The 14,092-nt window shown below is 44.2% G+C and overlaps 2 protein-coding genes across 2 annotated transcripts in view; one reads left to right on the top strand and one right to left on the bottom strand.

Annotated features, from left to right (window-relative positions):
* il16 (interleukin 16) overlaps window positions 1–14,092 on the bottom strand; it is a 211,826-nt gene that overhangs the window by 140,988 nt on the left and 56,746 nt on the right. The window contains exon 8 of the mRNA XM_041985129.1: window positions 11,900–12,048. Within this exon, the coding sequence (XP_041841063.1) occupies window positions 11,900–12,048 (149 nt within the window). The remainder of the gene's footprint in view (window positions 1–11,899; window positions 12,049–14,092) is intronic.
* On the top strand, window positions 12,962–13,897 carry LOC121640703. The gene is made up of 2 exons (XM_041986585.1): window positions 12,962–13,715; window positions 13,782–13,897. Exons 1-2 carry the CDS (start codon window positions 12,962–12,964, stop codon window positions 13,895–13,897), a joined length of 870 nt encoding a protein of 289 aa, XP_041842519.1.

Below are 14,092 nucleotides of genomic sequence, written 5' to 3'. Positions count from 1 at the left end.
ATTTACAGTACAAGCAGTACATCAAAGAGGACTGCGTGTATGTAATAGCTGGTAGTTTACAGTACAAGCAATACATCAAAGGGGCGTGTGTTTATGTGACACCTGGTCGTCGTGGTTATCAAAGAGGACTGTCTGTATGTAATAGCTGGTCATCAAAGAGGACTGCGTCTATGTGATAGCTGGTCATTTACAGTACAAGCAGTACATCAAAGAGGACTGCGTGTATGTAATAGCTGGTCATCAAAGAGTACTGCCTCAATGTAATAGCTGGTAGTTTACAGTACAAGCAATACATCAAAGGGGCGTGTGTTTATGTGACACCTGGTCGTCGTGGTTATCAAAGAGGACTGTCTGTATGTAATAGCTGGTCATCAAAGAGGACTGCGTCTATGTGATAGCTGGTCGTTTACAATACAAGCAGTACATCAAAGAGGACTGCGTGTATGTAATAGCTGGTCGTTTACAGTACAAGCAGTACATCAAAGGGGAGTGTGTTTATGCGACACCTGGTCGTCGTGGTTATCAAAGAGGACTGCCTGAATGTAATAGCTGGTCGTCGTGGTCATCAAAGAGGACTGCGTGTATGTAATAGCTGGTCATCAAAGAGGACTGCGTCTATGTGATAGCTGGTCATTTACAATACAAGCAGTACATCTAAGAGGACTGCGTGTATGTAATAGCTGGTCATGAAAGAGGACTGCATCTATGTGATAGCTGGTCATTTACAATACAAGCAGTACATCAAAGGGGAGTGTGTGTATGTGACACCTGGTCGTCGTGGTTATCAAAGAGGACTGCGTATATGTAATAGCTGGTCGTCGTGGTCATCAAAGAGTACTGTCTGTATGTAATAGCTGGTCATCAAAGAGTACTGCCTCAATGTAATAGCTGGTCGTTGTGGTTATCAAAGAGGACTGCGTGTATGTAATAGCTGGTCGTCGTGGTCATCAACGGGGACTGCGTGTCTTGCTCCGTGGTACCGAGCACGTTTTTCCCAGCTGCCCTGAAGGCATCCTCCCTGCATGCTGGCTTGATTGCTTATGCTTATGGTCTCCACCTGTGCTGAGCTCTTTATATACCTGCCTGTCGTCGTGTTTATCAAAGAGGACTGCGTGTATGTGATAGCTGTTCGTTTACATTACATGCAGTACATCAAAGAGGACTGCGTGTATGTAATAGCTGGTCATGAAAGAGTACTGCCTCAATGTAATAGCTGGTCGTTTACAGTACAAGCAGTACATCAAAGGGGAGTGTGTTTATGTGACACCTGGTCGTAGTGGTTATCAAAGAGGACTGTCTGTATGTAATAGCTGGTCATTTACAGTACAAGCAGTACATCAAAAGAGGACTGCGTGTATGTAATAGCTGGTCGTCGTGGTTATCAAAGAGGACTGCGTGTATGTGATAGCTGGTCATTTACAATACAAGCAGTACATCAAAGAGGACTGCGTGTATGTAATAGCTGGTCATCAAAGAGGACTGCCTCAATGTAATAGCTGGTCGTTTACAGTACAAGCAGTACATCAAAGGGGAGTGTGTTTATGTGACACCTGGTCGTCGTGGTTATCAAAGAGGACTGTCTGTATGTGGTAGCTGGTCGTCGTGGTTATCAAAGAGGACTGCCTGAATGTAATAGCTGGTCGTCGTGGTCATCAAAGAGGACTGCGTGTATGTAATAGCTGGTCATTTACAGTACAAGCAGTACATCAAAGGGGAGTGTGTTTATGTGACACCTGGTCGTCGTGGTTATCAAAGAGGACTGTCTGTATGTGGTAGCTGGTCGTCGTGGTTATCAAAGAGGACTGCGTGTATGTAATAGCTGGTCGTCGTGGTTATCAAAGAGGACTGCGTGTATGTAATAGCTGGTCATCAAAGAGGACTGCGTGTATGTAATAGCTGGTCATTTACAGTACAAGCAGTACATCAAAGGGGAGTGTGTTTATGTGACACCTGGTCGTCGTGGTTATCAAAGAGGACTGTCTGTATGTGGTAGCTGGTTGTCGTGGTTATCAAAGAGGACTGCGTGTATGTAATAGCTGGTCATCAAAGAGGACTGCGTCTATGTGATAGCTGGTCATTTACAGTACAAGCAGTACATCAAAGAGGACTGCGTGTATGTAATAGCTGGTAGTTTACAGTACAAGCAATAAATCAAAGGGGCGTGTGTTTATGTGACACCTGGTCGTCGTGGTTATCAAAGAGGACTGTCTGTATGTAATAGCTGGTCATCAAAGAGGACTGTGTCTATGTGATAGCTGGTCGTCGTGGTTATCAAAGAGGACTGCGTGTATGTAATAGCTGGTCATCAAAGAGGACTGCGTCTATGTGATAGCTGGTCGTTTACAATACAAGCAGTACATCAAAGAGGACTGCGTGTATGTAATAGCTGGTCGTTTACAGTACAAGCAGTACATCAAAGGGGAGTGTGTTTATGCTACACCTGGTCGTCGTGGTTATCAAAGAGGACTGCCTGAATGTAATAGCTGGTCGTCGTGGTCATCAAAGAGGACTGCGTGTATGTAATAGCTGGTCATTTACAGTACAAGCAGTACATCAAAGAGGAGTGTGTTTATGCTACACCTGGTCGTCGTGGTTATCAAAGAGGACTGCCTGAATGTAATAGCTGGTCGTCGTGGTTATCAAAGAGGACTGCGTGTATGTAATAGCTGGTCATCAAAGAGGACTGCGTCTATGTGATAGCTGGTCGTTTCCAGTACAAGCAGTACATCAAAGAGGACTGCGTGTATGTAATAGCTGGTCATCAAAGAGGACTGCGTCTATGTGATAGCTGGTCGTTTACAGTACAAGCAGTACATCAAAGAGGACTGCGTGTATGTAATAGCTGGTCGTCGTGGTCATCAAAGAGGACTGCGTGTATGGGATAGCTGGTCGTCGTGGTCATCAAAGAGGACTTGCGTGTATGGGATAGCTGGTCGTCGTGGTCATCAACGGGGACTGCGTGTCTTGCTCTGTGGTACCGAGCACGTTTTTCCCAGCTGCCCTGAAGGCATCCTCCCTGCACGCTGGCTTGATTGCTTATGCTTATGCTCTCCACCTGTGCTGAGCTCTTTATATACCTGCCTGTTTCAACCCTTAGCTGCCAGATCGTCTTGGTTCATCGTTGTACGTATCCAGCCTTGATTTCTCTGCCTGTCTGCCTGTCTGTCGTTGACCCTGTTGCCAGGATTTGGATTCTGCCCCTGCCTGCCCCCTGTCTGGTACTCTGCTTGTCATTGTTTGGATCTCCTGGCTCTCGGACCTCTGGAATTGATTACTGGACCTAGATATCGGATCACGGACTCAACTCTCCTCGCCCCCACGAGGACTCTTTGGACCCCACGCTGTCAGCCTGGTCAGCAGTCCGACCTGTTGGTTATTATCCATTTTCTGTTTAATATGTTTACTAGAAAACAAATAAGAACATGAAAATACAGCGGTTCGAATGTAAACCTGATACATGCTTTCATTATGATTTTCCTGATTTTACAGACATGACACCATACAACACAAGAAAAGAAACACCCAATCAACTAAACGAAATAAGACAGAAAAACACACAAAAACAAATCAAATAAAAGAAAATAAGGATATACCACAGAAACTACGTAGAGAAGAGGATGTGGGCTAGGAGACGGGGGGAGGGGTGGGGGGGCTGGGCAAGTCTCAAATTGATTAAAAAAAATCTAAAAATGGTTGCCATTTCCTATTAAATTTATTCAGAGACTTCAGTCTGAAATATCGAATTTTTTCAATTTTTAGAAAGGACATAACTTCATGGATCCACTGTGTAGTCGAGGGAACCCGGGTAGATTTCCAATGGAGAAGAAGATGGCATCTAGCTATCAGGGAAGTGAATGCCAGAACCTCCAATTGTATTGTAGAAAAGCACGTATAGTCAGCAGGAAGACCAAATATTGCCACATGTGGAGAGACATTAATACATTTCGAAAACACCTTAGACATTGTGTCAAAATAAACCTGCCAAAAATTTCCAAGAGTTGGACACGAAAAGAACATGTGCGTGAGGTGACAAGGTGAGCCATTACATCTATCACAAATATCAATAGAGCCTGGAAATATCTTTGCCAATCTAGCTTTTGAATAATGACACCTAAACAAAACTTTGAACTGAATAAGTGTCAGTCGGGCACAAATAGAAGTCTTATGTATCGTAGTCAATGCAGAATCCCACCAGTTATCTTCAAGAGTCAGACCTAATTCATGTTCCCAGGCCTCTTTTGTCCTTATGGCATAAGGGACATCATAAGACAGAATGTTGTTATAAATTTTTGAAACAAGTGACGTCTGAGTTGAGTCTAAGTCGAGAAAATCTTCCCACATCCTTTTAGGAGGAAGATGGGGGAAGTTAGGAAGCAATGATTTAGCACAGTTCCTCGCCTGAAAATATCTAAAGAGATGAGAGGGTGGAAGATTATATTCTTTTGCAAGATCTGCAAAGGAGCGGAAGACCCCATCCTTATAAAGATCCCCGAAACATTTAATTCCATTATTGTACCATTGAGTAAAAGCGGTGTCGGTGAACGTTGGTTTGAACAGATGGTTTCTCAGCAGTGGGGCTAGAGGTGAGGCTGAAATTAATTTAAACTCTCTCCTAAACTGGGACCATATTTTAAGAGTAGAGCTAACCACTGGGTTGTTAGTAAAGCCAGAGGGGTTGGTACGGATAGGGCCAGTTAAAACTGCAGAAAGAGAGGAAAAGGGACATGATTGCGCTTCCAACTGACACCAGGGAACCATTGTCAACTTTGACCAGTACACAATTTTGCCTATGTTAGCCGCCCAGTAATAAAATTGAAAGTTTGGTAAGAAGAGGCCCCCATCGAACTTACACCTTTCCAATATTGCCCTGCGAACCCGTGGTATTTTGTCTTTCCATAAAAAGTTTGAGAGAGTTTGATTAATAGATTTAAAGAAAGTCTTAGGTATAAAAAGAGGTAGGCACTGAAAAAGAAACAAAAACTTTGGCAAGACAGTCATCTTAACTACAATGATCCTCCCAGTCAGGGAGAGGGGAAGGGAATCCCACCTCTGAAAGTCCGCCTTGACTTCAGTCAATAAAGGAGAAAAGTTAGCAGAATGAAGAGATTTCCAGGTCCTGGTAACAGTAACCCCCAAATACTTAAACCCGGCGGAACTTAGTTTAAAAGGGATATCAGATTGTGAGATATTCTGCGCTTGTGCATTGACGGGAAAGCATTCACTCTTAGCAATGTTAACCTTATAACCGGAAAATGAGCCAAACCTATGAAAGAATGAAAGAATTGATGGAACGGCATGAGCAGGATCTGACACGTACAATAACAGATCATCAGCATATAAAGATAGCTTAAACTCATTATGCAAGCGGCTGATACCTCTAAAAGTATCAGAAGTTCTTAAGTAGAGTGACAAGGGCTCAATCGCAAGTGCAAATAAAAGCGGAGACAGGGGACAACCCTGCCTACATCCTCTATTCAAAAGAAAATAATTTGAGTTAACACCGTTAGTGATGATACTGGCACATGGCGATGTGTAGAGAAGGCGTATCCAAGATATGAATCCATTTCCAAATCCAAACTTTCCGAGAGCAGCAAACAAATAACCCCATTCAAGTCTGTCAAACGCCTTCTCTGCGTCAACCGATATTACAACTTCTGGTGTAGCAATATTACTCTTAGAATAGATGATATTTAAAAGAGTGCGTATGTTATAGAAGAGCTGACGTTCCTTTATAAACCCGGTTTGTTCTTCAGAGATAATGAATGGAAGAATCTTCTCCAGGCGGCGAGCTAGAGCTTTCGCAAGGATTTTAGTATCAACATTCATTAAAGAGAGAGGCCTATACGAGGTACAAAGTTCAGGGTCTTTGTCCTTCTTTAAAAGGACACTAATAGAGGCCTGCCTCAAAGTGGGAGGAAGAGAGCCACTACCCAATGATTCGACATAGACAGAGTACAGTATTGGAATAAGTTTGGCCTGAAATGCTTTATAAAATTCTACTGTAAAGCCGTCCGGGCCAGGGGCCTTATTGCTATGCATATTCTGAAGGGCGAGAGTGAGTTCTTGAATGGTCAATGGTAGATCCAGTTCGCCTATCAGATCAAGATGTGCAGCCGGAAATTCCAGTTGATCCAAAAAGTTATGCATATCAGTCACATCAGATGGGAGTTCAGATCCATATAGCAAAGAATAAAATGATGAAAAAACAGAGTTAATAGAAACTGGTTGATCCTGCAGGACACCTAAGTCGTCCTTGACACGAGAAATTAAGCGTGAGGATGCTTGACGACGCAACTGATGAGCTAGCAGCCTCCCTGCCTTGTCGCCATGCTCATAGTACCTAGATCGAGACTGCAACAACAGACGCTCAGCATCAACAGTCGTGATAAGATCAAACTCAGTCTGTAAGAGCACTCTGCGCTTTATAAGATCATCAGAGGGGGCCACAGCAAGCTGTTGATCAATAGCTCCGAGATCGACTGAAAGCTTCTGAATTTTAGACAACCGAAGCTTTCTTAAATGAGCAGAGTAAGAGATGATCTGACCTCGCAGATAAGCCTTTAAAGATTCCCACAACAAGGAGTTTGAGATTGGGTTAGTGTCAGACTGGTTCAGAGCAATGAAATCATCAATTGAGGTTGTAATAAATTGATGAAAATTAACATCTGAGAGCAGAGATGCGTTGAACCTCCACTGAGAAGGATAGCGAGGTCCCAGCGAAAACCGCATTTCCAGGGACACGGGCGCATGGTCTGAAACCACAATTGGGTGATATGAGACATCACTCACCTTGGAAGTTAATTTGGTATCTACAAAAAAATAGTCGATGCGAGAGAATGTCTGGTGCACATGAGAATAAAAGGAGTATTGCCTGTTGGTTGGATTAGAGAATCTCCAAGGGTCAACATAACCATTACTAGATAAAAAATTAGTAAGGGCTTTAGACATTAATGACTGAGTGGAGCCTGGTTTAGATCGGTCAAGTTTGGGATCAATCACACAATTCATGTCCCCACCGAGAATCAAAAAATGGGTATCTAACGAAGGAAGATTTTCAAACAGTTTGTTCATAAAGTGAGGGTTATCAAAATTTGGTGCGTAGACATTGACTAGTAATACAGGGACTTGAAATAAGGTACCCAAGACTATCAGATATCTACCATCATTGTCAGAAGAAACCTTAGACACCGTAAATGAAATGGATTTACTGATCAAGATAGCCACCCCTCTGGCTTTAGAATTAAAGCTAGAATGAAAGACTTCAGAAACCCAGGGGCATTTCAATCTAACCTGGTCCTTGGTCCTCATATGAGTCTCTTGGAGAAAGACAATGTCAGGTTTGAGGCATTTCAAGTAGGAAAAAACCCGGGACCTCTTAACAGCATTCCCCAAGCCTTTGATATTCCAGCTAACGAATCTCACAGGTGAACCAACAATATTAGCCATTTTTATTTAAATATGAAAAAGGTGTGGATCCATAAACTGCAACGAATTGACCATTTGCCCCACCCCGACGAGGGAGAGAGAGAGGAGGGGAGGGAAGAGAGAAAAAAAAAAAAACCCCACACACATAAACACTTAACAGAAATAACATGAACCCGTTCCCATAACCACCCCCCATAGCACTTACCACTACCCCATCCCCATCTGACAGGGTACCCAATGCTAACTCCACAAGGAGTCAAAAACCAAAAAGGTAAACTCAGGGCTTTGGACCTAATAACAACCATCTAACTTTCAACTCAAACTCAATGTGACCTCCTGCACAACATTATCAAATATAAAAATAGAAGAAAAAAAATAAATAAATAAATAAATAAATAAATGAACAGGGAGCACAAGATATAAATTTTAAAATGTTTACATCAATAAGTGATGCTGTGTGAACTAAAAAACAAAACAAAAAACAAAACAAGTAGCCATAATAATCAACTTAATAACAAAAAGAGAATGATGTTATGTACACCAAAATTGTTTGAAAACATTGCAGAAGTATTAATATCCAATCGTGGTGCCATAGTAGAATATAAACAAAACATAAAATCCTCCAAAAGAAGAGCTGCAAACTCGGTTTAAAGAAAAAAGAATGTAATATACAAAATGTATACCAACAGAGTACCACCAAATTAACCGGTTCTATAGCAGCGACTTAGAGTAGCAAAATAGAGTAAGTTTAAGAAAGACACATACCTTTATAGCATAACCGAGTGACCACGTTACTTATTTAAAGCCTCAACAAATTTAGCAGCGTCCTCAGGTGATGTAAACTCCTTTGTGACACCATTGCTTGTAATCCTGAGGCGAGCTGGGTACACAAGACCAAAGTTAATGTCCGGGATCTCTTTGAGCTGGCGTCGTACTGTGTTAAAGGCGGCCCGAGCCCGAGCCGTCCGCGGTGTGAGATCCGGAAAAACAGAGATAGTCATACCCTTAATCTTGATGCGTTGTAGGGCTCTGGCGCGTCGTAAGATGTCCACGCAGTCCGCATAATAGTGCAGGCGGGCGATTATGGGACGAGGGCGCTCGTCGGGTCTTGGTTTGGGCTGTAGAGAGCGATGAGCCCGGTCCACCATAGGTTCCTTATCCAAACCTAAGGCCTCTTTCAACAACACGGAGACCGTGGCTGCGTTAATCGGCTCGTTATAATCCTCATCTACGCCTAAAATCCTGATATTGTTGGGGCGAGAACGCGCCTCCAATCTTCACATTTGCTCTCGAGTGTTATAAGTTGAGTAGACAATTTGTCCACTTTGCTTTGGAGTGAGACAATATCATCGGTGCAGGTTGACAGCGAGCCCTCCATGTCAGACACGGTGCCTCTCAGCTCGCTCACCTCAGTTTTGATTGCCGCTATATTAGCGCTCAATTCGGCTTTCACAGTGTGCAGCTCCGACTTGATGGACGATAAATTTTCCGTCATGGCCAAGTGGAGTTCTGCTTTGAAAAGACCTCCCATTTCTTCCCGTAGAGCAGCGAGCAACTCAGTCTTGAAGTCACCGGAGGAAATAGTTGGTACGGCCGCGGCTCCACCCGCGGCAGGTGAAGAGGAATCACTGCGAGGCGGGGATGTAGCACGGGTAGTAGGCCGTGAGGGTGGAGCTGCAGAGCCGTTCGCAGATTTGGGTTTTGCAGGCATTTCAAGCAGAAAAAAAGAACAAAATGAACTTGTAAAACAAAGTGTGTCCACACAGCGTCAGTTTAGGCCCCCTGAAGAATGTTAAAGTGTGTTTTGCAGGAGCCCCAAAAAACGTGTCTCACTCCATCAGTCGCTAAGCCGGAAGTCCATTATTATCCATTTTCTAACCTTTCTTTTGCTCAGCAGCTTCTCCCACATCAAGCAGCGGAATCCTCCCCAGATTTCCTCGACCCTGTTCTCAAGACATTCCTCCTTCACCTGCTGGATCTCACTCTGCTGGTAGGTCAGCCCGCACAATAGCGCACTGTCACCTGCCTCTCCCTGCCTTCTAACTCCTATCTCCTATATCCACAGAAGCCAATCCATAGAGAAGACCAGGGTTGCACATTCTATCATTTGTATACAAATAAATGTTTGTAACCCATCCCTGGGATTCTGAGCCTTATTTCGAGTCCAAACCTGTCAGCTCCATGACACTGCCTGAATGTAATAGCTGGTCGTCGTGGTCGTCAAAGGGGACTGCGTGTATGTAATAGCTGGTCATCAAAGAGGACTGCGTCTATGTGATAGCTGCTCGTTTACAGTACATGCAGTACATAAAGGAGGACTGCGTGTATGTAATAGCTGGTCATTTACAGTACAAGCAGTACATCAAAGAGGACTGCGTGTATGGAATAGCTGGTCGTCGTGGTTAGCAAAGAGAACTGCGTGTATGTAATAGCTGGTCGTCGTGGGTATCAATGAGGACTTGCTTCTATGTGATAGCTGGTCGCTTACATTACAAGCAGTACATCAAAGACGACTGCGTGTATGTAATAGCTGGTCATCAAAGAGGACTGCGTCTATGTGATAGCTGGTCATTTACAATACAAGCAGTACATCAAAGACGACTGCGTGTATGTAATAGCTGGTCATCAAAGAGGACTGCGTCTATGTGATAGCTGGTCATTTACAATACAAGCAGTACATCAAAGAGGACTGCGTCTATGTGATAGCTACTCGTTTACAGTACATGCAGTACATCAAAGGGGAGTGTGTTTATGTGACACCTGGTCGTCATGGTTATCAAAGAGGACTGCCTGTATGTGGTAGCTGGTTGTCGTGGTTATCAAAGAGGACTGCGTGTATGTAATAGCTGGTCATCAAAGAGGACTGTGTCTATGTGATAGCTGGTCGTTTACAGTACAAGCAGTACATCAAAGAGGACTGCATGTATGTAATAGCTGGTCATCAAAGAGGACTGCGTGTATGTAATAGCTGGTCATCAAAGAGGACTGTGTCTATGTGATAGCTGGTCGTTTACAGTACATGCAGTACATCAAAGAGGACTGCGTGTATGTAATAGCTGGTCATCAAAGAGGACTGCGTCTATGTGATAGCTGGTCGTTTACAATACAAGCAGTACATCAAAGAGGACTGCGTGTATGTAATAGCTGGTCATCAAAGAGGACTGCGTCTATGTGATAGCTGGTCGTTTACAGTACAAGCAGTACATCAAAGGTGAGTGTGTGTATGTAATAGCTGGTCGTTGTGGTCATCAAAGAGGACTTGCGTGTATGGGATAGCTGGTCGTCGTGGTCATCAACGGGGACTGCGTGTCTTGCTCCGTGGTACCGAGCACGTTTTTCCCAGCTGCCCTGAAGGCATCCTCCCTGCACGCTGGCTTGATTGCTTATGCTTATGCTCTCCACCTGCGCTGAGCTCTTTATATACCTGCCTGTTTCAACCCTTAGCTGCCAGATCGTCTTGGTTCATCGCTGTACGTATCCAGCCTTGATTTCTCTGCCTGTCTGCCTGTCTGTCGTTGACCCTGTTGCCAGGATTTGGATTCTGCCCCTGCCTGCCCCCTGTCTGGTACTCTGCTTGTCATTGTTTGGATCTCCTGGCTCTCGGACCTCTGGAATTGATTACTGGACCTAGATATCGGATCACGGACTCAACTCTCCTCGCCCCCACGAGGACTCTCTGGACCCCACGCTGTCAGCCTGGTCAGCCGACCTGTTGGTTATTATCCATTTTCTAACCTTTCTTTTGCTCAGCAGCTTCTCCCACATCAAGCAGCGGAATCCTCCCCAGATTTCCTCGACCCTGTTCTCAAGACATTCCTCCTTCACCTGCTGGATCTCACTCTGCTGGTAGGTCAGCCCGCACAATAGCGCACTGTCACCTGCCTCTCCCTGCCTTCTAACTCCTATCTCCTATATCCACAGAAGCCAATCCATAGAGAAGACCAGGGTTGCACATTCTATCATTTGTATACAAATAAATGTTTGTAACCCATCCCTGGGATTCTGAGCCTTATTTCGAGTCCAAACCTGTCAGCTCCGTGACACTGCATGTATGTAATAGCTGGTCGTCGTGGTCGTCAAAGAGGACTGCGTGTATGTGATAGCTGGTCATCAAAGAGGACTGTGTGTATGTAATAGCTGGTCGTCGTGGTCGTCAAAGGGGACTGCGTGTATGGACACACATTTTGATCTAACTTTTCTGGGTGTAGAGTCCAAGCTGCAGGTGTTAACATGTGTGCCTTCAGCATCTTTGATCACCAGATTCAGTATTTCACCATAGAAGAAGAACCACAAAGGAGCTCCATTGTTTTAATCAGTCTAAATATTGTTAATAAAGGTAAAGGTGATGCAGCACCATCTAATGTGCTGGGAGTCAGCCCAGATCCACAAAACCCAGCTTGATCCCTGGATACAGCAATACTTAATGAGTACCGAATTGCCTGCCAGAGCTTTTTTTTAACATTTGACGAAATACCTGTTTGTCGGTGTGAAGAAACTCCAGGTGCTGGGACAGAGACTTCCTGTTTCCGTTGAAACCACCATTCCAATGAGAATGACTGGTGTACAAGTCAGGAGTCTTCATGATGATGCTGTCCAGATCTCCGATCCAGTAAGGATGCACACCTGGTTTTCCAAAGAATATCATGAAATTACTTAATTTCATTGCCATTACAGACAAAACAGAGAAAGATAAAGCTCAGAGGATGTTGAGGTTGGTGTTCGGAAAAGGCTGAGATCCCAGGCCCACCTCTGCCCAGCATCCTACTTGCTAACGTCAAGTCCCTGTAAAACAAGTTAGGTGAACTCAGGGGTCAGGTAAGATACCAGCAGGATTTTCTGCCTGACCGAAACATGGCTCACTCATCTGGTGCTGGACCGGGGCACATCCTTGCTGCAAGGACAGGATGCAGGGATCAGGCAAATCTAAATGTGGAGGAGTTTGTTTTATGGTGAACAATTGGTGTGTGATGGCTTAAGCCCCACAATGTTACCGTGGTGGTGCAAGCTTCATTTCCTGATTCATGAAAGGCGTGGCAAAGGGCTGAGGAGCTTTAAATCTGGGCGCCGGCTCGTCAGGCTCTACCATGTGCTGCTGGATCATGGGGGGGTTTCAAGTTTAGTTAGTTTGGAGTCTTTGTCTAGTTATTGTCTTCCATTTTGTTTTCCCCTGTGTGTGTTATTTGGTTTGGCCAAACCACTATAAGTTACCCTCATTGTGTCATTGTGTTAGGTCAGTTTTCCCTCAGTTAAGTATGATTTCTTTAAGTTACACTTTTGAGTATTGTTAAATTTAGTTGACCTCTTTTAATGGCTGGCTAGTTTATTCATTCTTTTTGTATCTTTGGGTCAATAAAAACCCAGGTTTTTGAAATTACCTTCTGTGTCCTCACTGCTTTACTGCTTGGTCCCTGACAATTGGTGGCAGTGGTGGGATCATCCAGTAGAGGACACAGTTTGTTTTTTGTTTTTTTTTCTTTTTCTCCCCTTTTGTGGCCTATTTTTGGAGAGGATTTTTTTCTCTGTCAGTGAAGACAACATGCAGCATGGAGGAAAAAGTGATAAGAAAAGAGGAACAGCTGCCCAGGACAAACAAGCAGGTGAAGAGGAGGAGGACAATGGAGCTTCTGGAGTGATTGAGAGCACTGAGGGTGAAGATGGTAAGGAGCCAACTATGGCAGACTTGGTTTCAATCCTTCAGGCTAATATGGCTCAACAGGAGGCCCGAGAAGCAAGGCAAAAGGAGGTAACTGAACGCCAGGAGCAGAGATTTAAAACACTCCAACACCAGTTCCAGCTTCTCCAGTTGGAGGTTCAGGCCCGAACATCTTCACTTCAGGATGCTGTACCAGGTAACCCAGATTTATCAGAAACGGAGAGTTTACCATCTACAGCTAAGCCCCTGGGCAAAGCTGATTTCATGTTACCTTCATCAGGTCAGATGTCTTCACATCATGAGCCCAGACTTGAGAAATTAACTGATAATGATGATATTGAACATTTTCTTATCACATTTGAACGTATGGCATTAGCATATCGATGGCAAAAGTCAGACTGGGTGTTTCGTTTAATACCATTGCTAACTGGAAGGGCAAGAGGTGCTTATGTGCATATGGCCATTAATGACTCTCTTGACTATAATAAAGTAAAAGCTGCCATTCTTTCTAAGTTTGACATTAACCCTGAGACTTACAGGCAGCGGTTCCGTTCTACAGAGGTTAACTCTGATGAAAGCCCCAAGGAGTTGTATGCCAGACTTAAGGAGCTTTATGGTAAATGGATCCAACCTAAAGGTAAAACCACACAGGAAATCAGTGAAATAATCATGTTGGAACAATATTTAAGAATGCTGTCCCCAGAGCTCCAGGTCTGGATTCGGGAGCAGGACCCAGGTTCTGCAGTGGAAGCTGCAAGGTTGGCAGACATCTTTGTAGCAGCCCAGAAGAAAGGTCAGCCGTGGAGTTATAGTGCATAGAAAATGTCAAAGGAGAGTTCCAAGTTTGCTAGGAGGGACCAGCAGGGGTCAGCAGCCCCTATGGACAGGTTTCCTGTTGAGAATCAGAAAGGTGGGAAGCCATTAAAAGCCTCTAAAAAGATCATCTGTTATCTGTGTGGTGTTGAGGGTCATACAAAACCTATATGCCCAAAAAGCTCAGCTAAAATGGTCCAA

Source organism: Melanotaenia boesemani, chromosome 1 (genome assembly GCF_017639745.1).
Source record: "Melanotaenia boesemani isolate fMelBoe1 chromosome 1, fMelBoe1.pri, whole genome shotgun sequence".
Lineage (NCBI taxonomy): Eukaryota > Metazoa > Chordata > Actinopteri > Atheriniformes > Melanotaeniidae > Melanotaenia > Melanotaenia boesemani.
Note: the sequence above shows the minus strand (reverse complement) of the source record. Positions and strands in the feature narration are given on the sequence as shown.

Coding starts and splice junctions, on each gene's coding strand:
- LOC121640703 (XM_041986585.1), top strand. CDS start 12,962: ATGCAGCATGGAGGAAAAAGTGATAAGAAAAGAGGAACAGCTGCCCAG. Junction 13,716..13,781: donor TAAATGGATCCAACCTAAAG/GTAAAACCACAC, acceptor TGCTGTCCCCAG/AGCTCCAGGTCTGGATTCGG.